Source organism: Ovis aries, chromosome 10 (assembly GCF_016772045.2).
Source record: "Ovis aries strain OAR_USU_Benz2616 breed Rambouillet chromosome 10, ARS-UI_Ramb_v3.0, whole genome shotgun sequence".
NCBI classification, from domain to species: domain Eukaryota; kingdom Metazoa; phylum Chordata; class Mammalia; order Artiodactyla; family Bovidae; genus Ovis; species Ovis aries.
Window position 1 is genome coordinate 86,051,360 of NC_056063.1, and position 23,733 is coordinate 86,075,092.

The following is a 23,733-nucleotide window of genomic DNA, read 5'->3' on the forward strand; positions in this document are numbered from 1 at the left end:
GCAAACAAATTTTTCCAAAGACACCTTTATTGCCATCTGGTCAAGGAAAGAGAAAATGTCACCTGCGCACACGCAGAATCCCTCACCAAGTCTCTGGCCCCTTCCCCGCTCCATCTCCCCACCTCTTGATGTCACCATTGCATGGTCACCCAAGAAGGTGGAAAACAGAGAAGAGACCCGTCATGGAGGAGGGAGCCGAAGACAAGTTGGATATTTAAGACTTCGAATTCAGATTTTCAAGGGATTAGAAAACTTTCTCTCTCTTCAAAGGAGAGTTTAACGGGGGTGGGGGTAAGGCTTTGTATCAGGCCCACAAAGAAAGGGGGCGCAGTGACAGGCGGGCGTTCTCCTGGGAAGCCCGGGTCAGCCTTCTAACGGAACACGGAGCAGCACCATCTCCCCGTGCTGTCCCGGAAGACACAGTGACGGTGCAGCCCCAGGGAGGAGGAGCAAGTGGACACTGGTGGAAGGCTCTCTAAGACCGCAACTTCTGGCACACTCCCCAGAGCAGGCAGGACTGACGGACACACGCGTGGGGTCATCACCCGCCTAGGTCACGTCTCTGCCAGCCTAGGGGTTTCAAGGCGAGATGTGGCCAAAAACATTTGGATCTTCAACCAAAATTACGTTGTCACCTTTCAACAGAGGTACAGGCGTTCTGTAGGGTAACTGACTATAAAGGCAGAGGTTCCGAGAAAGCCAGAGGTTTGTTTCAATGCTGCGGCAGCGCTAGCGAGCTCAGAGTGTTTCACGAGTGATTTCTGTGCAGAAATGATTTTGAATATGAGAGCTAGTTATCCCCTGTAAATACTGGTCAATGACTGGACTCTCGAATCTGTGGGGAGAGGACTCGGGTTCGGACTCTGATCCTGTGTTTCTCCTCTCTCCAAGCACCCAGCCCTCACCCAGAGGCTTGTCCGTCTGTGCACCTGAGCCCCAGGGAGCGGCTTCTGGCTGCCACATGGGGGTGAAGACTCCAACACAGTGAGAAAGACGGAATTTCTTGGAAAGAGCAGTGGGGTGAGGAACACAGACTTTCTGAGAAACAGAACGGGGTGGGAGGTGCAGGCACCACAGCCCTCCCAGTGGGGAGCTATGCATGTTTCTCCACAGGGAGGCAGAGGTGTCCAGCCTGCAGGGACAGAGGACGGTCCCTCCGAAGCCTTTTACTCCCCACTCCTCCCGCCGGGTCTTCATCACCCCTGTTGCTCTAAGTGTAGAAAGCATACCGATCAGCAGGAAGAATGGGAAGATTCCTGCTTTTCAAGAAACCAACGCTAATTAAGGGTAAGAGTTCAAGACTGGAGTGGCTTGCCAGAGAAGCAGGTTGAAAGTGGTTAAACTGTGGAACCGTCCCAGGCAGCGTGTAAGGCGATAGCTCAAGTCCTCTGTGCCCCATGAACTCTGGACTCGGCCCCCACGCCCCGCCTGCCCTGGCTGGGCTGATGGTGAACCGCCGGGGGCAAGTCTCCAGGGTCAGACTCCACTCAGCCCAGGCCACCTGGTGATAAGGAGCAGGCCGGCACCCTTCCGTCCAGAAGACTCAGAGCCTGGGCAGAGGCCGGGCGTGGGCGTGGAGACCTCGGGCTGGGCAGGAACAGGTGAGCACTCGGCGGACAGGGCACTGCGCGTGCACACGCTGTCACCTCCGAGCATCTGCACGAGCACACACCCGACCTCCTCTTCCTGTGCACACACATGCACCCGCTCAAACACGCCTGCGGGCACAACTCCAGCCTGCCTTGCTCCTCCAAGAGCACACTCACTGTGCGCTACTCGAGCCCGCTCCCCCGAGTGCGCACATCTGCACGCGCGCGCGCACACACACACTTCTGGCCTCTGTGCACACTCTCGCATCCATCCGCTACTACTGGCTGTGCACACACGCACGCGCACCCCCATCCCTGGCCCCGTGTGTGTACACACTCATCTCCACACCTTCCACTGGTTCCCAAGTGCCGACGGAGTGCGCACACACCCCCAGCCCGTGACGCCCAGGAGCATGCACGTCCACACACACCAGGCCTCGGTCCCCGTGTGCGCACAGGTGCACACGTCCCAGTTCCTATCCCCAGGGTGCACACACACGCACGCGCACCCCCATCCCTGTGCCCCGTGTGCGCACGTGTGCACACATCCCTGACTCAGCTCCCCCGCACGCGCACCGCGGAGTCCCGGGCCAGGCCCTCCTCTCCATCCGCAGCCGGCGCGCGCGCACACGCGGGCACGCGCGCACACGCGGGCACGCGCCGGAGCAGCTCATCTCCTCCAAGCGCGGGCCGCCCGGCGGGAGGAGAGTGGGGGGCGGGGGGGGGGAGGAGGAGGAGGAGGAGGAGGAGGAGGAGGGCGCCGAAGGCGCGAAAAGGCGCGCAGGCGCGCTGCGGGAGCCGGGCCGCCGCCCACGTCACCGCGCCGCGCACGTCACGCCGCCCGACGCTCGCAGGGTGAGCCCCGCGCCCGGCGCCTCGGCAGGGCAGGGACCCCGGCCGAGCGCCGCCGGGCCCGCCGCCCCCCGCCCGCCGCCCGCGGCTGCGCGCCCGCCGCCCGCGCCGCCCGCCCGCCAGGTGCGGCGGGCCGGGGTCCCCAGGGGCGCGCGCCGGGCGCCCGGCCGCGCCGCCCCCGCCCCGCGCCGCGTGCGCCCCGGGCCCCCCGCGCGCCGGGCCCGCCGCCGGGGCGCCCCGGTGACCCCCGCGGGGGGCGCGGGCCGGGGCGCGGGCGGGGCCTGCGCGCAGCCTCCGGGCGGAGCGGCGCGCGCGCCGGGCGGGGGTCGGGGCGGGGCGGGCGCGCGGGGCCGGGGGCCGAGGACGGGGCGCGGGCCCCACCTGCCCGCCGGCTGCCGGCCGCGGCGCGCGGGGGGCGCTCGCGGGAGGCGGCCGCGGCCTAGCGCCAGGCCGGAGGCCGCGGCCCCGGACGCCCACCTGTCAGAGTTACCGGTCGGCCGGTGGTCGCGGGTGGGCCCCGGGGGCGTCCGCGGGGAGCGCGTGCGCGCGGGGCCGCTCCGGGTGGGGTGGGGGGGGGGCATCGGGCCGCGGTGCCAGGCTGGTCCACGCCGGGTCTTTGTGCGCCTCGGGGAGGCCGGCGGGCAGCCGGGTTGTGGACGCTTCCCTGCCTGAGATGACTTTAGAGTGCCCGGGCGGGGGGCGTTTCTGGGCCGCCCCCCGCACCCCCCGCCCCGGGACGGAGCGAGGGCTTGGAGAGGAAGGGACTCCTGCCGCTTAGATGGGTGGTGATGCTGAGGGGACGGTGGCGGTGTCAGCTTCTCGTTTCAGCCTGGCTCATGACTCCCCTCTCCTTCTTTTTACCAGGAAAACCATTTTTCTTTTCTGGAGGGTGACCGTTACTAGCATCGATTTCACGGAACTGGTAACATGGCAAAAGATGTGAGTACGTGTGTCTGCTTTGTGCTGGACCGATGTTTGCCCAGCACTGCGTTCTCGGTCACTCCCCACCTTGTTTCAGAATGACCACACATAAACTGCGGGCCTGTCGGTGTTCAGACCTTTCCAGCAAAGAGACACAGTAAAGGTGAGGAGGCGGGGACAGCCGGTGGCGCTGCGCGCGGCCTGAGCCATGCTGGCCTCTGCCTGGGCCACGCAGGCCTGAGCGGTGGAGGCTGTGTCTCGAGGCTGGCCGCCGCCGGCCCCTGGGTCTCTTGGAGGCTGGTTGGAGGCTGGCCGACGCCACGCTCCTGGGTCTCTTGGAGGCTGCGTCTCGAGGCTGGCCGCCGCCGGCTCCTGGGTCTCTTGGAGGCTGGTTGGAGGCTGGCCGACGCCACGCTCCTGGGTCTCTTGGAGGCTGCGTCTCGAGGCTGGCCGCCGCCGGCTCCTGGGTCTCTTGGAGGCTGGTTGGAGGCTGGCCGCCGCCGGCCCCTGGGTCTCTTGGAGGCTGGTTGGAGGCTGGCCGCCGCCGGCCCCTGGGTCTCTTGGAGGCTGGTTGGAGGCTGGCCGCCGCCGGCCCCTGGGTCTCTTGGAGGCTGGTTGGAGGCTGGCCGCCGCCACGCTCCTGGGTCTCTTGGAGGCTGGCTGACTTGTGAATCAGCCAGGGCTCTGTGAGAGGACCCCCTGCCTGTGGAGGCGCGGGGCTGGCGAGCCTCCCTGAGCAGCTGCTTTGTGTGCCCCCCGGGAGTTAGTTCAGCTTCCACCCATGAAGACGCTCAGCACTGGACTTGGCAACTGTTTTTCTCAGAAAAAAATGAAATGTGATAAACAGAATGTGAACAATTCTGCTTTGTTTACATTTGTTGTGAACCCATAGAACATCGTGAGTAAACTTTTTCGCATTTTGCAAGAAATAGGCTTTTAGGCCTCCACGCAGAGCTGACTTCATGGGCCGTGGCGCTCCATCCTAACCTTGGTAGCATCAGTGAAGGTCCCTGAAACCCCAGCTCTGTCTGCCGGTGTTTCTCGGAACATGCTGTTCTGTGAATGTCGGGAAGAGAGGCTGTTTACTTATTTACTCATCAGTTGCATGGAGTTGGAAATACAGCCTGAGGCACAGCGTGTCCGTGTCTGTAGGGCCGGAATGGCACACTTGGAGCCCTTTTGTGGGGTGAGCTCGGCCTCCCGGGTGGCGTGTCTGTGGTGAAAGTCGTAGGCTGCGTGTGCCGTGGGGGTGACACTATCTCTGAGAGTCCACGGTCCCGCTGGGTCCTCCGCTCTGTTTGCCCCAGGATGAAGGCCGGGCGGCGGCCTGGCTTGCCTGCTTTGCCGTGTGAACCCCCGAGGGTTCTGACTCCTCCGAGGCACCTGGGGGGTATCAGGGCGGATGGTTGTTGCCCCGCCCGGCTGCAGGAAAAGCGCTGCCCAGCGACCTTGTCCTCGGTCCCTCCTGGAGATGCAGCCTCCTGGAGCGCAGGTGGTCCAGTGGTGGGTGGGGTGACACGGCCCGTCTGCCGTGGGGCAGGGAGGTGCCTCTGGAGTAGGTGATACCGGCCTGAGAGTGGGGCGCAGGTGAGGTGGCTGCGCCTGTGCTGAGCTGAGCTGTCGGTGTACTGGAGCCAGGTCTCAGCTGGGCTGGTGGTCGCAGCCGGCTCTCTCTCCTGCCGTCTGTGTCTAAGGCGCGTGTGACGTTTGAGTCTGGGAAGATGACTCTGCAGCCAGTGTTGACTTAGGTCATAGGGCCTAACAGTGGTCTCAGATGTAAGTCGAAGCCCCTTGACGTGAAGTTGGTGGGCTGGGATGCCAGGGCATGGGGGCAGAGCTCTGGGGGCTCCGTGGGGACTGTTGGGGCCTGGGGGGCTGGAGTTGATACTGGGGGTCCCAGTGGAGGAGGTTGAGGGGCCGGGGAGGGGCGGTGTTGGGCATCCCCGTGGGGCAGGCAGGTCTCCCCAGCGAGCTGGAGATGCTCCTGCCCTGTTCCAGGCATCGGGCTCAGAACCCTGCTCCGTCTGCCTCGCTGGGGGGTGTGGGGTCTGCAGGAGTGGTGGTGGGCAGGGTGGGCCCGAGTCAAGGAAGCAGCGTGCTCTTCCCCTGAACTTGGAGGGTGAGGTGGGGCCGTGCTTGAGCTCTGAGCCGCCACCTGTCCTGGAGCTGCTGTTTCTAGCGCTCAGAGAGGCGTGAGTCTGTTTACAGAGACGCGCGGACGGGACACTGCCATTCCTGTGTCTAACCGTTTCCCGTGATGGGGACAGAGCCCGATGCCTCAGGGTTCGCCGCCGCATTCCCTTTGAAAAGTGGGTCTCAGCGCGTCCTTCACTCCCTGGCCCGTCACTGCCCCCTGGCCCGTCACTGCCCCCTGGCCCGTCACTGCCCCCAGGCCCTCGGCCCTGGTTTGTGGGACTCACCTTGGAGCCTGGGGGCTGTCTTTCGTGCGCATGTGGGGTAGTTCCTGGAATCTTGCAGTGAGACCCCCAGGTCAGCGAGGCCTGCGGGTGGGCGACTGTGGCACTGGGCCCGCCGTCCGGGGGTGCCTGTTCCCTCCCCCACGGGAACCTGTTGCCCTGGTGAGTGAACACGTGGTTACGGAAGTGGATGTCTGCGGGTTTTATTTTGTACCTTGGGTCTGGTGAGAAGATCGTGATCGGGGGGTTTTCAGTGTGCGGGACGCTCCTGGGGTGGAAATGCAGGCACGGATTTCCATCTGACAGGGGCACCCCTCACTATCAGATACACCCTGCACTGAACGCCACAGTTGTGTGACGCACAGGGGGACGGCGTCTGATGTGCACTGAGCATGTGCGTGCGTGTGCGTGTGTGTGTGCACGTGTCTGCTGAGCATGTGTAAGTATGTGTGCGTGCTGAGCATGTGTGTGCAATGTGTGCACACGCTGGGTGTGTGCACGTGTGCCGAGCATGTGTGTAAATATGTGTACCAAGCGTGTCACATGTGTGTGCTGGGTGCGTGCTGTGTGTACACGTGTGTTGGATGTGTATACGTGTGCTGAGTGTACACGTGTGCGCACTGGGTTTGTGTGTGTGTGCCAAGCACGTGTGCCAAGCACGTGTGCACCCAAATGTGTTCGGTACGTGTGCCTGTGTGCCGAGCATGTGTGTACGTGTGCATGCGGGTAGTTACTGTGTACACACGTGACTGGGCATATGTGTGTGCCGAGCATGTGTGTTCACGTGTGTGCTGGGTGTGTGCACGGGTGTGTGTGCGGAGCGTGTGGTGCTCACGTGCCCCTGCCTGGGCTGTCCCCACCTCCAGTCTGGCCCCATGAGTGACTGGGAGTCCTTGGCCTCTGTGACTGTGGCTCTGGTTGTCTGGAATTGGCCGGAGGGCCATCGGGGAGCCTGTGACAGCCCTCAGCTCTCAGGGGAGGAGGTGCAGGGCCGCCGTGCCCCCGGGAGGACCCGTCCTCGTCCTCATCCAGTGTCGCACTGCTCTGTAGTGAGCAGGGGCGGTTGCTGTGTGGAGTCACAGGCCTGCTTCTGCACAGATGCTCCAGGACTCTCCCGTGCCTCCCTCTCCCTCGGCTGTGGGAGCTGGGCTGGCCTCATGCTGGCGGGAGAGCCTGGCTCAGTCCCGAGCTGGCCAGTGGGTCACGGTTGTAGCTGCTCTGTGGCTGCCCATGGTGTTCCGAGTTCATGGTAACGTCCCTGGATCATGCTGTTGAGGGCAGGAAACCCAAAGAAACTGTGCCGAGCCTGAGCTCCCGAGGTCTGGTTTAGCAAGCTTGTCTAAAACACACGTCCTGCGTGTCGCTTTCCAGGGGCCGGGGCAGCGGGCACGTGCTTGGTACCCAGGCCTTGCCGGGCTGAGCCAGCCGGGTGCTGAGCAGCCCTTTCCTTCCCGCCTGAGGCCCGAGTGAGAACACCCAGCCAGCGCCGCTGAGCACCGAGGCAGCACCCATGTGCTTGTTCTTGTGACAGGTTTCGTGTTTGAGCTTTTTTTTCTGCTGTGTGAACAGCAGGAAGTCACGGCTTGGTGGTGAGTGCGGTCCTGGAGCGCCTGGCGTGTCGCACCTGGTGCTGTCCGTGTCCTGACTGTCAGGCGCCGCCCGGCCCCGTCCCTGGGCTGAGGGAGCTCCCAGGGCTCGGGGGGCCCAGCCTGGCGCAGCGTGACCCCGGGGCTGTTCTCCACACACAGCCCCCTTGTTAAAGCTGTTCTCTCTGTTGCTGACTGAGTCTCGCTTTGCTCCAGCATAGAACGAGCAGAAGACGGCTCTTGCTCAGACTCCAGGCCTGGCTCCTCTCTCTGCGGTTTTGTGCTGTTTGTTAGATGGGGCTGGGCTGGGGCCACAGCCCTGGGGTCACTCCCTGTGTGAGGGCCAGGCCTCTGGGGCTGGTGCTGCCTCGGCCCAGGCAGAGGTGGAACATCCCTGGGCCCCTCCGTCAGACGGCCGCCTGCCGCCAGCGTCTGTCAGCACCGAGGGCCTGGCGGGAGCGGACTGCTGGGGCGCCCTGGCCGTGGCCCGTCCAGGCTTTGAGCTGAGGCGCTGTGTGTGGCTCTGAGGGTCCAGTGTGAAGCTGGTCTCTCTCTCTCAGCCCCTGTTGTTGCCTCAGGACGTTGGCCGTCGGGCTCCTGTTTCCCGGGATCCAGTTATAAAGGGGATTCTGGTCTGAAACAGCAAACCCTGGCCATCTGCTGGGCTCGCAAACACAGCGCCTCTGATACCCATGTCCCGGGTCCTGCCTGCCAGGCGCGTGCTGCTGGGGACCTGGGTTGGGGCCGGGGAGCAGCGCTGGACAGACCTCGGGGGGCCTCTGCCTGCAGACCAGGGGCGACAGGAGGCAGGAGAGCCAAACCCTCGGGCCGAGCTCCTGGGCCTCCCCGCCCCGGAGACAGGTGAGGGCGTGCTGGCCCCTCGGGCCGACCTCCTGGGGCTCCCTGCCCCAGAGACAGGAGAGGGCGTGCTGGCCCCTCAGGCTACCCTCTTGGGCCTCCCCGCCCCCGAGACAGGAGAGCCAGCCCCTAGGGCTGACCTCCTGGGCCTCCCCACCCCCGAGACAGGAGAGCCAACCCCTTGAGCCTGGCCTCCTGGGCCTCCCTGCCCCAGAGACAGGTGAGGGTGTGCTGGCCCCTCAGGCCAACCTCCTGGGCCTCCCCGGCCCGCTGATAGGTGCGGGTGTCCTGGCGCCTCGGGAGTGTGCTGGCCCCTTGGGAGAGTCCTGGCCCCTCAGGAGTGTCCTGGCGTCGCGTGCCTGCCTCAGCAGGGAGTCTCCTGTGTTGGTTGACGGTGTCACCCCGCAGCTTTCCATCTCCGACCTCGGATTTTCCATTCAGCAAAGCTTCCACGAGGAGCGAATGTGAGCTGCTTAAACAGTTTGAGGAGCGTTTCTTGCGGCTGTAAACGTGGCGTGAGTTGTACCTGAATAGAAAACGCAGGAGAATGGGAGAGCAGAGTGTCCTGCCGGCCCGTCTGAGAGCAGTTGCTGGGAGCCTGTGTCGCCCCTCTCGGGGTGGCCGCGGTCGTCCGTGGTGCAGGCGCGCTCCCTGCGGGCGGCGCCCCGAGCCGCCCGCCCCTGCGCTGTTGCTGTCCTGATCCACTCACTTGTTCCTTCTGCCTCGTGTTCGGCAGCTGCGTGTTTATTTGGTCTGTTGGGAAATCATAGGTGGTCAGTCACAAAAAGCGAGCTAAGACGGGAAATAATGAAAAACGAGACCTTCTCCCTAAACTCGTCTTGCAAAACTGGAGCACGTGTGTGGGCCCCGGGCCCCTGGCGTGGAGCACCAGCCCTTGGTGAGAGGCCCGCCCGAGTGCGTGTGCCGCGTGAGCTGTGGCCCGCCATGCCGGCTTTGACCTCTGTAGGGTGGAGGACATCTGGAGACCCCGAATTCGGCCTTGCAGATTGTTTCCAGTTTTCCCCACGGTTTCAGTAACGGATACAAGCGGCACGAGTGGGTGTTTAGAAGGGAAACCGCTGAGTGGTGGCCTGAGGCACCCGTCTCGAGAGAGTCCTGGAGGAGGGGTTAGCTCGCCACATCCCCCCTGCTGGTCCCTCGCGGCCAGGCCAGAGCCGAGGGGTGTCTCACGCTGGCACAAGGGCACATCGATAACCCACTCTGGGTCCTCAGTGGAGCAGCTGCCCCGGCCGCGCGTGGACACCCGCAGAGGCGGGCACGGCGTCTGAGACGTGCCCAGATGGCTTCCCCAGATGGGCGTGCCAGCCACAGCTGCTTCCACCCGTCTTAACGCCCCGATCTCAGCACCAAACTTGATGATGACTTAAGAACCCACGAAGCCGCGCCGCCTGACGGGCGAAGTTTCAAGCTGGTTTCGGTTTCAGTCGGTCTTTGGTTTGGAGGCTGGATGTGTCTCTTTGTGAGCTGAATGTCCCCATCGAGCAGTGGCTTCCTCTAGACTCGCACCCCAGGAATTAAGGACGTTCACGTGGCCTTCGTCATCCTTCAGCACGAGGGGCAAGTGCACCATCATTTCGGGCTAAGCTCTGGAGAGCACGCCCGAGTTCACAGCTGGCGTTCGGCCTTGGGAGCAGGCGACCTCCAGGTGTCTGTGCGCCCCCGGCCCCTCCGTCCTGATGCAGCATGGCCAAGGCCCGGGCGGGTCTGTGCTGCCCCACGCCACCTGGCCTTGTGCTTCCTGGGATTAGGCTTGAGGGCCTGGCAGGGGTCATCTCTCTCTCTTGTCTCCTTTGCTTTTCAGAAAGATCAGGGTTTGAGTGAAAATGTCTTGTGCTAAACCAACCGTCTAAGTCAGCCCAGAGCTTTGGGGGTGAAGCAGGGAGCCTGCCCCGTCTCCCTCCGTGCCCCCCACCCCAGTCCTGGCTGCCGCGTAGGCGCGCCTGTGGGTGGTGGGGCAGGGCCTAGAGGGCCCGAGGCCTGCTGCGCTGGGGGGCGTGGTCTGTCCTGGGGTCAGGGCGCCCGCGTCTCCAGCTCTCTGATCAAGCCGGGGCTCCCCGAGGGGCAGTGGCTGGGCACGGCCTGGGGGCGTGGTCCGTCCCGGGGTCAGGGCGCCCGTGTGTCCAGCGCTCTGATCGAGCCGGGGCTCCCCGAGGGGCGGCGGCTGGGCACGGCTGGGGGGCGTGGTCCGTCCCGGGGACCGGGGCGCCTGCGTGTCCGGCTCTGAGCTAGCTGGAGCCCTGTGCTCAGGCCAAAGCACCAGTCTGCTGCCCCAGCGGTCCCCCCGCGGTCCCCCTCGCCGACCTCAGATGTGACTGGTGAAAGGGCGTGCAGTTTGGTGACGAGAGCACTGTCGCATTGTCCCAAGGGCCGAGCTTAAAGGCGGAGGCAGCTGTTGTTCCCCAGGTGGCGCAGCCAGTCTCGGTGGGTGCCCGCTTGCTCGGCGGCAGCTCGGCCGACGCCGTCTCACTGGGTTGTTGTCCCCGCAGGCCGGTCTAATTGAAGCCAACGGGGAACTCAAGGTCTTCATCGACCAGAACCTCAGTCCTGGGAAAGGTAAGGGCGCCCGGCTGGGCCCACCCCTGCCGTGTGTCTCTGGGTCCCCGACGTCCCGGGGGCCTGGGCTCAGCGGCTGCGTCTACCTGGCTTGTAGTGCTTGCTGTGTGTGGAGAGCCAGGGCAAGTGGAAGCGTGCGAGGCCGTGAGCGTGGCACTGGGCACGCCTTCCCCCCGTCCCAGGGCCGCCCTGTGCACCCTGCCGGGACCCCCGGCGCCCGAGAGCGGCAGGGGCCCGTGTGCGCGGTTCTGTCTGCAGTGAGTGCGGGAAGGTGTCTGTCCCTCGGCTGTGCGTCCAGGTGTCCGAGTGTGGGGCCAGTGTCCTCGCGGTCGCTCCTCCTGGGCAGGAACGTGCTGCAGGAGGAGAAGCCTGTGAGCCTGCGCCCATCTGCAGACACGCAGGGACGTGTCCAGGCGCACTCAGTTCCAGCTGAAGTTGTCTGAGAATCAGAGCTGTGAGCGCCGGGTCCTGTGGTCCCACCAGAACATTCTGTCGGGGGGCAGGCAGCCCACGGGGTTTGGGCAGGCTGGGGGCAGCCGGGGTGCAGTGGAGCCCTGAGGCCTGCATGCGAGGGCCTGGTGTACGCCAGGGCCTGTGGTCGGGAGAGGGCGGTGTGGGCGCAGCTGCCAGGTTTGGGAGTCAGGCTCGGCCGAGGTGCCTGCAGCCGCCTGTGGGTCGGATGGGGCCCAGGGCAGGAGGGTGGCCCGAGCAGCGCTCGGCTGCCGCAGATGCCTTGGGCCGGCCTCAGGGCCGCTGTGACGGCGCCTCTCGCGTTGCAGGCGTGGTGTCCTTGGTTGCTGTCCACCCCTCCACAGTGAACTCTCTCGGGAAGCAGCTCCTGCCAAAGACCTTTGGACAGTCCAACGTCAACATCTCGCAGCAAGTGGTAAGGCCGGGAGGCTTGCCGTCCAAGGCCACGGTCTCGGGTGCGGGGCCGGTGCCGGGCGTCCCCGGCGCGGGGCTGCCTGCCTGCGGCTTCCCAGCCGCTCCTGCCTCTGCCCTCGTGGGGCCTGTGGGCGGTGCATGCCCTCGGGTGGGCCGGCTGCTCCTGGCCGGGGCTGGTTGCCTGCCCGGGACGTGGGGCTGACACTGGACCAGCCTCTCATGGGTTCAGGGCTTGCAGACGCAGGGCTGGCACTGGGCCAGCCTTTCGTGATTTGGGGCTTGCGGATGCGGGGCTGGCACCGGGCCAGCCTCTTGTGGGATCGGGGCTCTGCGGATGCGGGCCGTGGCTGCTCTGGCCTTCCTGGTTGGCGGGAGGGGTCAGACTCCCGGGGCCTCGCCCGGTGCCCCCCAGGAGCCCCGCCAGCTCCTGCCTGCAGGCTCGACGGCCTCTTCCTGATGCGACCCGTGGCCATGAGCGGTGGGGCGTTCGTGTCCCACCCGCGCCTGTGGCCTGGCCCCCCGGCAGGTGCGTGACGGCCTGTCGCTCAGCCCCACTGTGACGGTGACCGCGTTGGCTCAGCAGCTTTGCTGCAACACTCCACGTAGTGCGTGGAGGCTGGGGCCTTCCTGGAACATCACAGTCAGTGAACGTCTTTCTGATGGAAGCTATAATTCACGTCGTCTTATTTTGTAGGTGCTGTGTGTTGTTTCATAGCAGAGTCACAGCTGAGAGTGGCTCGGGGAGCGTAGGGACAGCTCTCGTGCTGTTTCCAGTTTAAATAGAGGGAGCAGGAGTGACACGGAGGTTCCTGTCGGTGTCCCGACCTTCAGCCCCTTAGCGGACGCTCCCCCACGGCTTCCCAGAGCCGGCTCAGGCCGAGCTCATCAGCCGGCACGATCTTCCCCACACCCCGGTGCCTCTCCGGCTGGGCACAGAGAGCTGGGGGTTCTCACAGGAGGTCGGTGGAAAGCAGTGGAAATCAGGGTGTGAGGGTGGAATGAGCACCCACAGGGCCCTCTGTGAGGCTGAGGTACCGCCCACGGGCATGGGGTGCCCTGCCCGCCCCCATGTCCCGTGTGGTCCAGGAAGGCCGCCTTGGGAATGCACAGCCAGTGGGCACCTGCTCTCCCTGCAGGGCAGCTGTGGCTGAGGGGGGTGTTCTCCGGGTGGGCGGGGAGCAGGCCCCAGCGGGGGGCCAGGGACCAAGGCAGGGGGTCGGCAAGCCTGGCCGTGGGCGGCGCGCCGTCCCGAGCCCGTTTTCCTGAGCGCTGGAGGGACGGCTCTCGAGGAGATGAGCCGTGACCCGGGGCCTCCTCAGCACTCACTCTCGAGGCCTCGGCTCTGGGGATTCTTGCCGTCCACCCTGGTCCAGTCTGGGACACAGGTGCCGTTTGATCACTTTCTAGAACACACGCTGTTTGATTTCATATCTCTTGAATGAGAGTGAAACGCTGGTGATGCTTTGATCATTGGGAACGTGGATTAAGAGACTGGGACTCAGCTGAGCTGTTTTCCCTTCCATGGTCTGGATCGCTGATATTCATAGGTGACCTGGGCTTAGGGGTGATTTGCAAAGTGCCAGGTCAGCTGTATCAGCGCTGCGGCAGGTAGCCCTTATCCTGCTAAGCAGCGGACCAGGGGGAGCATCCAGCTTAAAATAGCACAGCCGTGGCCCGCCCTCCACCGCCAGCGCGGGGGGCCTGGGCCTCCCACGCCGGTCACCAGGAAGCACTGCTTCTGAGTGGTTTCTGGGCTCAGGCACGAGTCCCTGGGGAGCCGAGCTCCTGCTTGGCTGGATGAGGCGGTGTGTGCATGCCCTGTGAACGCGGGGCCACAGGGCAGGGCTTCTGGGCTGCGTGTCTGTGCCCGAGCAGTGGGCGCCTGCCTCTGCCCCGGTGGCGCTGCACCCCACCCCCGCCCTGCGCTGGCCAGGGTGCCCAGGGCTCCCTGCGTGGGTGAGCGGGTGCTGGGGTCGCCGCAGTGAGCCCCACTGGCCCTGGGTTCTTTTCCTCTTCGTCTCCGGGGCTCGTTGCTGCCCCAGTGAAGCAGAGTCTCATCTCTGGGTTGCGGGGGAAGGAGGTGAAAGTGGGGCATGCGGGTCTCAGAGCTGTCTCCAGCCACCTGTGTGCAGCAGGCGGAAGGCAGCCAGGGCTCCGGGGGCTCTCGGGACCCTCCTCCAGCCTCTGGTTAACGACACTCAGCGGCGGCTGTAGGTTACAGGAACTGATGAGGCGGCAGTGTCATGCGTGGGAGATTCTGACTGTTCTGAATTGTCTCTTTTGACTGTAGGTGATTGGTACACCTCAGAGGCCTGCAGCGCCAAACACTATCGTGGTAGGCAGCCCACACACCCCGAACACTCACTTCGTCTCCCAGAACCAGCCTTCAGAGCCCTCTCCTTGGTCTGCTGGGTGAGCACTTGCCTGGAACACCCCCCACCCAGCCTCTGTGCGCGCGTGGGCACCAGCGTGCCGGAGGAGCCGGCAGTGGCCCCGCGGGCCCTCGAGAGGCCAGGCCGTGGGCAGCCGCCCTGGCTCCACTGAGGGCTGGGCTCCGGCCTCTAAGCGCACTGTCCATGCTGGAAAGTACCGTCTGTGGAGCCCCAGGAAACGGGTGGGTCTTCCAGCCTCTCCCCTGCTGCTAAACGTGGCTGTGGGCAGCCCCGTGCCGCGGTCACACTGTTGCCTGGATCTTTTCCTCCAAAAGCAAAGTAACGTGAAACAGTTTTACTCAGAGGTCAGCTGTGCGACTGTCCTTAAAGACAAAAAGCTACTCGTTCTAAAGCAACAACCATCAGTCCCCGAAACCCCCCAGTGGGGAACCTGGGTGGCCCTTCCCCTGATGTGGCGACTTAGAAGGTCAGGTGTTGGGTCTCCCTCCCAGCTGCCATGTGGCCTCGTCTCAGCAGAGCTGCGTTCGCCCCAAATTCCGAAATTTGCAGCTAAACTTCCGTAGCTCCTCACAGCCAAGGATGTTTATTACCAAGCACCGTGTAGCATCTGGACACCAGTCCTGCGTGTCCCGGGTCCTGCCCTGCTTTCCCCTAGACTTGAAGAGACGTGTGGGGCGCAGCCCCGTGGAAGTTTGTGCTGCAGCCTTTCAAGGAGGGGGGTCCCTGGAGGGGGGTCCCTGGACGGGGGCCGGAGCCAGGCTCCCACCCCTCCTCTGTTGGGCATGGCCCATGGGGGCCCCTGGCGGCACGAGCCGGCCCCCAGACGCGGGTGTGGCCGGCCCGCGCTGCGAGCTGAGGCTGCGGCCGCTCCGCGCTGTCCCGCAGGAAGCGCAACCGGAAAGGAGAGAAGAACGGGAAGGGGCTGCGGCACTTCTCCATGAAGGTGTGCGAGAAGGTGCAGCGCAAGGGGACGACGTCCTACAACGAGGTGGCCGACGAGCTGGTGGCCGAGTTCAGCGCGGCCGACAGCCACATCCTGCCCAGCGAGTCGGTGAGCGCGTCGGGCGGGCGGGTGCGGAGGCGGCCCCGGAGCCCTGGAGAGGCCGCCCCGCCGCCTCCCGCGGGTGCGGAGGCCCCGGAGCCCTTGGGAAGGATGTTTCTTGACCCGCTGGTGCCGGGAAGCTGTCGCATCCCTGTGGCATCTGCTCGCTCCTGTGGGCCGTGTGGGGGCCGCCCTGGGCGGGGGGTGGGGGGGCAGCGTGTGGCCTCGGGTGTGTCCGGGGCTCGCGTGCCGCTGTGCGCGTGGTCCTGGGCCGTCGGGAACCCCCCGCGTCTCTGCCAGGCCTACGATCAGAAGAACATCCGGAGGCGCGTGTACGACGCGCTGAACGTGCTCATGGCGATGAACATCATCTCCAAGGAGAAGAAGGAGATCAAGTGGATCGGCCTGCCCACCAACTCCGCCCAGGAGTGCCAGAGTCTAGAGGTGCCCGGCTGCCCCCCTGCGGTGCTGGGCGGGCCTGGGAGTGCCGGGCGCCTCTGTGCTGCCCCTGGCGGTGACCCGGGGCTGGAGGCTGATGGCCCGCTTGGCCTGCGGGGGTTTCCACGCCCAGAGGAGCGGAAGTCGGGTGGAGGCGGCACAGTCCTGAGACGGAGGAGCCGCCCGCACGCCTGGCAGCAGCTGCCTCCTCTGGCCCCCGGCCCCTATCAGGCTCAGGGCTCGTGTCTTTGGTGACCGTGTTGCCTTGGATTTTAAAATATGCTTCGGAAACGAACCGCTATGGTTTTGTTTTGGTGTTTGATCTGTGAAGGTGGAGAGACAGAGGAGGCTGGAAAGGATAAAGCAGAAGCAGTCGCAGCTTCAGGAGCTCATCCTGCAGGTTAGGGGCCCCTGCGCGGAGGCTGCCCTCCAGGCACTCGGTTCCGGGCGTGCTTCCCCTGGCCTCTCGGGGGACCAGCCTCCTCGGTGTTGGCTGGGGCTGGGCAGGGCCGTGGCAGATGCCCAGGGGGAGGTTAGCTGTTCAGTGGCCGCGGGCCTCAGCGTGGGCCCACTGTGCGTCTTTTTTAGCAAATCGCCTTCAAGAACCTGGTGCAGAGGAACCGCCAGGTGGAGCAGCAGGCCAGCCGGCCGCCCCCGCCCAACTCGGTCATCCACCTGCCGTTCATCATCGTCAACACCAGCAAGAAGACCGTCATCGACTGCAGCATCTCCAACGACAAGTAGGCGTGAGGGGGGCTCCGCCCACGGGTGTGGGCGGGGCTTGCTGTGCCCGCCGGCGTGGGCGGGGCCTGCTCTGCCCCGCTGTGTGGGAGGGGCCTGCTCCACCCCCCCCCGCTGTGTGGGCGGGGCCTGCTCTGCCCGCGAGCGTGGGTGGGGCCTCCTGCTCTGCCCCCTGCTGCATGGGCGGAGCCTGCTCTGCCCCCGCTGTGTGGGAGGGACCTGCTCTGCCCAGCTGTGTGGGAGAGGTCTGCTCCCCCCCCTGTGTGGGCGGGGCCTGCTCTGCCCCCGCACCCCCTCCCCCCGCTGCATGGGAGGGGCCTACTCTGCCCCCCATGTGTGGGCGGGGCCTACTCTGCCCCCTGCTGTGTGGGCGGGGCCTGCTCTGCCCGCGAGCCTGGGCGGGGCCTACTCTGCCCCCTGCTGCATGGGCGGAGCCTGCTCTGCCCCCGCCGTGTGGGAGGGGCCTGCTCTGCCCAGCTGTGTGGGAGAGGTCTGCTCTCCCCCCCCCGCTGTGGGCGGGGCCTGCTCTGCCCCCCCACCCCCTGCCCCCGCTGCATGGGAGGGGCATACTCTGCCCCCCATGTGTGGGCGGGGCCTGCTCTGCCCCCGCTGTGTGGGCGGGGCCTGCTCTGCCCACGAGCATGGGCGGGGCTTGCTCTGCCCGCCAGCGTGGGTGGGGCCTGCTCTGCCCCCCCTGCGTGGGCGGGGCCTGCTCTGCTCCCCCCCCTGCGTGGGTGGGGCCTGTTCTGCCACCCCCCCCCCCCCCGCTGCGTGGGCGGGGCCTGCTCTGCCCGCGCTGCGTGTCTGACAGGCCGCGTGGCGCGGCTCCCAGGGAGTTCACTGGCGGGTTTCCTTACCCGGGCTGTGCAGCTCCTTGGAAAGGAGGGCGGCGGGGCGCATCAGGACGGCAGGCGGCACCTGGGGCCTGTCCCGGTGGCGTCGCTGCCTCCGATGGGTGGGTTGTGTGCCGGGGGAAGGTTTGCGGGCTCGGGGCCCCAAGTCAGGCGTCGGCTCTGTCCTGGATATGGTGCTTTTCTGACGGTGACCGTCGCCTCCAGGTTTGAGTACCTGTTCAATTTCGACAACACGTTTGAGATTCATGATGACATCGAGGTGCTGAAGCGCATGGGCATGGCCTGCGGGCTGGAGTCCGGCAGCTGCTCCCCCGAGGACCTGAGGGTGGCCAGGAGCTTGGTGCCGAAGGCGCTGGAGCCTTATGTGACAGGCCAGTGGCATGGGGGGGGGGTCACCTGCCCGCGGGAGGCGCAGAAGCAAGGGGGGCGGGGGCTGAGGGGGCTCGCGGTTCCGGGGGGGTGGTGCTGCCTGTAGGGTTCGCAGCTGAGCAGGTGTCTGGAGTCTGTCCTGCTGCCCCCCCGCCCCGGCCAAGCTGGGGATCCTGGCAGCGGCGGGGGGCGCTCTGGTGAGAGGAGAGGCCTCCCTGTGCCCCCCTGGTTGTGGGTTCCCTCACGAGCCCCGCATTGGGTGGCCTGGGGGCTCCCAAGCCCTGCAGGACGTCCGTGAAGCAGCTCCTGCTCTCCGACCCCCAACGCCAGCGGCTGCCCCGCCGACCCCTGCTGCCCACCTGTCGGCGTGGTGGTCCGGCCGGGCGGAGGGGAGGGTTGCGTCCGGGAGGCGGGGCGGGGTCCCGCCGGGAGGCGGGGCGCGGGAGCCGGCCCCCTTTGGCCCGTCCGTCTCCTGGAGGCCGTGTCCCTTCCCGGCCCTGCAGTGCCGTCTTCGCCCCTCTCCGGAGGGTGCCCAGCCCGGAGCCATCGGCCCTGTCTCAGCGCCCTGTGGGCTCTGCTTCGTGACGTTTGCCTCGTTTTCTTCCTCTTTGCAGAAATGGCTCAGGGGTCGCTCGGCGGTGTGTTTGTCGCGTCGGCAGTGTCGACGTCTAACGGCACGCGGCTGTCTGCCAGGTAACTGCGCCCCCAGAGCCGCGCGGCCACCCTCCCCGGCGGGAAGCCGGGGTCTCATGTGAGCGGCCTCCGTCCTGCTTGGAGCCGGGCTCCCTGCGCAGCGGACACCAGGGCCCCAGGGTCGTCCGGAGCTCGTGCTCTGGGCAGAGAAGCTGTTTGTTCTGATGAGAGTTTCCCTGTAAAGACCAGGAGGGGTACATGGATTTTATTTTCTTTTGAAGTAATTCAGTGCCGCGGCGGCAAAACCGCCTGAACTGCGTGGCCGGCAGCCTCAGTCAGGCTGTTTCTCCCTCTGTTTTTTCCCTTTTCTTTCAACGCTTGAAGTCGCAGTGCACACGTGGTGGTGCCCGTTGCCCCTTCTTATTTTTCCGTGTACTGCGTGCATTGCTCTACGTGTTGAAGGAACTTTCATCATTTCAGTCAAAGTGTGTTTGAGCCGTGACCTCACAGGCCCCCGGAGCAGGGCTGGGTCAGGCCTCGGAGTTCCTCCTGGTTTTTAAGATAAGCATAAGGTGATTTCCGTGTGAGTATGGACAGAACAGTGGTCTTGGGTGTCTCCTGTTGGGCCTCATACGTGTCTATATCAACTCTGAACAGTAAAGGATGTCTTGTTTCTCAAACACATGAAATCAGCAGCATGCAGGTCCAACAAAACCGGGTTGGCTAGTAAACCCTGTGTGCACCTGCCTCGAAGGCTCGGCAGCCCCCGTGCTGTGTGGCCTCCACGTGACCCCAGCTCGGCCTCGGTGCGCCCGAGGGAGGGGCAGGCTCCCTGTGAGGGTCCCAGCGCCCAGCCCCTCGCGGGGTGCCTGCACCTGGTTGCGTTTTGACAGAGGTTGGTTTGGTTTTAAATTCTGAATCTGCCACTGTGCGTGGCCCAGTCTGTAAAATCTGAACACTGGTTATTCCGGGAGGTGGAATTTGGGTATTTTCTAAAGTTTCATCTTTAAGAAATTCTATTAATGAACTTTCGGGCTCTTGTCAGTGTTTTTAACAAGATGAAAGCCGGTACCATTTCGGAAGGAAAGCTGACACTGGGGCCCCGGTTCTGAGCCGCCCTCTCTGGTCGTGCACTCGGGGGGTTCCTGGCTGCAGGCAGCCGCAGCTTCAGCCTGTTTTCCGCTCTTTCAGATGTGGTCGCTAGATGGGGGTTTCCCAGATACGGGGTTACTTTGTCATAGAGCGTGATACCTCCTAGGTTTTGTTGGGCAGTGTCGGTAAACACCAGTAAAAGGTATTAAGACACCTGCGTGCGGTTTTCTCCTAAAAGGGAAATAGGCAGAGTGTCGGAAAACCGTGTGCACGTGTGTGAATGCACACACGTGCCTCACACGGCCCACTCCTTTCCTCCCTGGAGGGCGTGGCGGGCAGAGTTTGGAGGAGGGTCTCGGGGTCTCGGTTGGTGTGCCGGGGCTTCTGTTCCTGGCGCGCTGAGAAACAGGAGCCCGCTCAAGCCGCTCGCTCTGTCGTCCTGGGCCAGGGTGACGGTGAGCTCAGCCTGGGAGAGGCGGGTTCCGTGCTGCCCGCTGTGTGGCCCCTGACGTCCCTGTCCTTGCAGCGACCTGGCCAACGGCGCGGACGGGGCGCTGGCCACGAGCTCCAGTGGGTCGCAGTACAGCGGGTCCCGGGTGGAGACGCCGGTGTCATGCGTCGGCGAGGACGACGAGGATGACGAGGACTTCAACGAGAACGAGGAGGAAGACTGAGCCGCCGCCCGCGGCCAGGAGCGCGCGGGGGGAGACCTGCGTTCCGCGCCCTCCTCCCAGAAGAGCTTGCCGACCCCCGGGCTCAGGGCGCTTCTGACGAGCCGCTCACCGTGCTCCGGGGGTCCCGACGAGCCGCCTGAGTTTGACACCGACGCACGACCTCTACTCTTGCGGATTTTGTGTTTTCGTTTGCTGTCTTTAAGTTCAGAGTCCATCTCGCCCCCTCAGAGTTTGCCGAGTTTGCCGGAGAAGCTGTGCTGCCTTCCCGCCGCCCGGCAGGCCCAGCGCAGCGCCGGGCCCAGCGCAGCGCCCGGGGGCACCGTGGGCCCGGCGGCGCCCGGCTCTGCGTCTCGCCGTGTGACTATGGCTTCGTCCCCTTAAATTATATTGACTGCGCGGCCCCATCGGGCTCACACTGTGGGTTTGCCCTGGGTTGCAGCAGATGGATTGCAAGGCCCCTGTTTGTTTTCTGTTTGTTTTGTTTACTGCCACGCTGGCGCAGCTGTGGGAACTGAGGCTTGGAGGGTTTATTGCTTATGGTAAGATTCGCCTGATTTCTTACAGGCAGCGTTTGGAGACTTTTTATTATATAGTTGTTTACATACTTATAAGTCTATCACTTAAGACATGTACTGAAACAAATGTTGTATTTGTTTCGTAAGCATCTTCCTGTAATCTATTATAAAGTTGAAATTAAATATAGAGAATGTTTTAACAGTTTTTTAACTCAAAATTTGTCAATCATTTTTAATAGTTCTTTTTTTATAAAAAGAAAAAAGAAATTTCAGGACAGGCAGTAGTCTCTTTTAAAATGTATTCACCAAGAACCATTAACGGCACAGTTGCTGTTAGCTGCCTGTTCTAAAATAATAGTCTTTTTATTGGAACACAAATAAACTTTTCTGTAATATTTTGTGGAATAAAGAGACTTTAATTGTTTGACTTGTTTAACTTGGCACTGTTAGTTTTTATTAATAAAGTGCGCATGGGCATTTTAAACAAGCTGCGTGTCCCTGTGATTCGCGATGCTCTCTGGAGCTCGTTTGCCCCCACCAGGCCCTTCTCTGCAGGGAAGGGGTGCGGGCCCTGCGGTGGATGCAGGACCCGCCACGGCCCCAGCCTCTCCTGCACTGCCCCGGGGGCGGGTGAGGAACGTGGTCCCTAGGACATGGCCGAAGTGGTGCCTCCTCTCTGTGGCTGGTGGTGGGGAGAGCGTCTGTTCCTTGTCTTATTTTTGGAAGAACTGTACTCATCACCTTGGGGCCTCCCAGGTGGCCCAGTGGTAAAGAATCCGCCTTCAATGCAGGAGACATGGGTTCTGTCTATGGGTCAGGAAGATCCCCTGGAGGATAAAATGGCAACCCACTCCAGTGTTTTTGCCTAGAGAATTCCATGGACAGAGGAGCCTGGTGGGCTGCAGTCCATGTGGTCGTAAAAAAGATGTGACCTAAATGTAATCAGTCCTGAACATTGACTGGAAGGACTGATGCTGAAGCTGAAGCTCCAATACTCTGGCCGCCTGATGTGAAGAACGGACTCATTTGAAAAGACCCCGATGCTGGGAGGGATTGGGGGCAGGAAGAGAAGGGGACGACAGAGGATGAGATGGCTGGATGGCATCACCGACTCAATGGACATGGGTTTGAGTAAGCTCTATGAGTTGGTGATGGAAAGAGGCCTGGTGTGCTGCAGTCCATGGGGTCGCAGAGAGTAGGACACGACTGAGCGTCTGGACTGAACTGAGCTGAGACACAACCTAGGATAGATGAATATTACCACTACCTTTAACATTTGAATCCTCGTGAAACATGACCTTTGCAGGCACATCCCCAAAAGGTCAGAAGCATGGGGAAGCTGGGGCGGAGGGACGGGGCTGATGCCCTCGCAGGTGATGGGCCTGCAGTAAGGTGGCCCGCCCAGCCGTCCTCAACTTCCTCCTTGATCACAGGAGCTGAGACAGAGCTTAAGGCTTTGACTTTCAGAAAGAGAGTGAGATGGTAAGATGGGCAAGGCCAGTGCTCTGTTCAGGCTGCCTGAAGTCACGAGCGAAGGTTCAGTACAAGGTGTGGACTCAAGCGGTCCTGTCCCCCAGACACGAGCGGGCGAGGGCGGGCACGAGCGGTCCTGTCTGCCGGACACAAGCGGGCGAGGGCGGGCACGGGCGGGCGAGGGCGCTTATCCCATTATCCCGACTGTGATGGACGTGTGTGCTGAGGGATGCGGCAGAGGGAGAGACAGCATCAGGACCATGAGCGGGCGAGGCCGGGTCACGAGCGGGTGAGGACGGGTCACAAGTGGGTGATGACGGGTCACGAGTGGGTCACGAGTGGGTGAAGACGGGCCACGTGTGGGTGAGGACAGGTCACATGGGTGAGGGACAGTCACGTGTGGGTGAAGCAGGTCATGTGCAGGGGAGGCAGGCCGCATGTGGGTGAGATGGGCCACGTGTGGGTGAGATGGGCCATGTGTGGGTGAGGGACAGTCACGAGCGGGCAAGGGTGGGCTATGTGGGTGAGACAGGTCACATGTGGGTGAGGCAGGCCGTGTGTGGGTGAGTGGAGGCCGTGTGCAGGGGAGGCGGGCCGCGTGTGGGTGAGGCGTGTCACGTGTGGGTGAGGTGGGCCGCGTGTGGGTGAGGCGGGTCACGTGTGGGTGAGGACGGGCCATGAGTGGGTGAGGATGGGTCATGAGTGGATGAGGGACAATCATGAGTGGGCAAGGACGGGCCATGAGTGGGCGAGGGACAGTCATGAGTGTGTGAGGCGGGCCACGAGTGGGCAAGGACAGGTCACGTGGGTGAGGGACAGTCACGAGTGGACAAGGACAGGCCGCGTGTGGGTGAGGCAGGCCGCGTGTGGGTGAGTGGAGGCCGTGTGCAGGGGAGGCGGGCCGTGTGCAGGGGAGGCGGGCCGCGTGTGGCTGAGGGTGGGCCCGCGGGTGCAGACAGGCCCAGCACAGCTGCAGCTGCGTCCCCAGTGTGGCGCTCCTGCTCGTCCTGGCACTGCGGGGCTGACACACGGGGGGCAGGGGCTGAGGGTCTGTGGCCCGGGGGGGAGCGTGGGCAAGGGTGAGGCGCTGGCATCCTCGCCTCAGCGCGCTTCCTCGCTGGCACTCGGCTCAGCCCGGTCACCCTGGGGCGCCGCACCTCAGGGCTGCTTCTGCACCGGCCCCCTGCTGCCCTGTGTCCCCGCGGTGGTGGCCTGTGCCCTCTTGGGGTGGTCACAGTTATAAGCTAGTGACTCCTGAGTTCTGCAGACAGGACAGCCTGGGGCAGCTCGGGCCAAGCCCTGACTCTGGTGGTACTGCAGCGGCGGTCCCCGGGGGGTGTCCACGAGCTCCTGCGAGGCCCCAGTGGCCACCTGAGGCCTCGCTGATGTTGGCGCGAGGCCTGGCGGGAGAAGCAGCCAGGCTTGAACCCAGGCCTCTGACCTCTGACCCCGGAGCCCGGCCTCCCCTACCCCAGGGGCTGGTCAGCCTGTGTATTCAGCAGCAACTTGACAGGCAGGTCCAGCCCGCCTGTCCACGGGCGCCTTGTGGCCGGCTGGAGCTAGTCCTGAGGCCGTGTACTCCCCTCCCTGCCCCTGGCAGCGACATCCCCTCAGCAGCTGGACCGATCCCCCCCACTGAACTAGGTCAGCAGCCCCGCCTTCTGGGGTCTGTAGGGGGAACCTGAGCAGGCTGCCTACTGTGTGTGGACCCCACGGGCCCCATCAAGACCTTGGAGTCATTTCTGGGGCGACTATACCCCTGACTTCTGACCTCCCGTGTGTCGTGGCGTCCCCAAGATGGCCTGGTCCCTGACCTGACATTTCCCA

At 64.1% G+C, this 23,733-nt stretch overlaps 1 protein-coding gene across 5 annotated transcripts; it reads left to right on the forward strand.

Moving 5' to 3' along the window:
• Positions 1-1,472: 1,472 nt before the first annotated feature.
• TFDP1 (transcription factor Dp-1) lies at positions 1,473-20,869 on the forward strand. 5 transcript variants are annotated; one of them, XM_060394243.1, is made up of 12 exons: positions 1,473-1,601; positions 3,306-3,380; positions 10,731-10,797; positions 11,577-11,683; positions 13,973-14,094; positions 14,961-15,126; positions 15,418-15,561; positions 15,887-15,955; positions 16,144-16,295; positions 17,355-17,521; positions 18,134-18,212; positions 19,771-20,869. In XM_060394243.1, the coding sequence occupies exons 2-12, from the start codon at positions 3,369-3,371 to the stop codon at positions 19,916-19,918; spliced, it is 1,233 nt and encodes a 410-aa protein (XP_060250226.1). In that variant the 5' UTR covers positions 1,473-1,601; positions 3,306-3,368; the 3' UTR covers positions 19,919-20,869. The 5 variants fall into 5 exon arrangements, with proteins under 5 accessions (XP_060250226.1, XP_027829629.1, XP_027829626.1 ...); XM_027973828.3 differs by lacking the exon at positions 1,473-1,601 and adding an exon at positions 2,419-2,564; XM_027973825.3 differs by lacking the exon at positions 1,473-1,601 and adding an exon at positions 2,419-2,444.
• Positions 20,870-23,733: the final 2,864 nt, after the last annotated feature.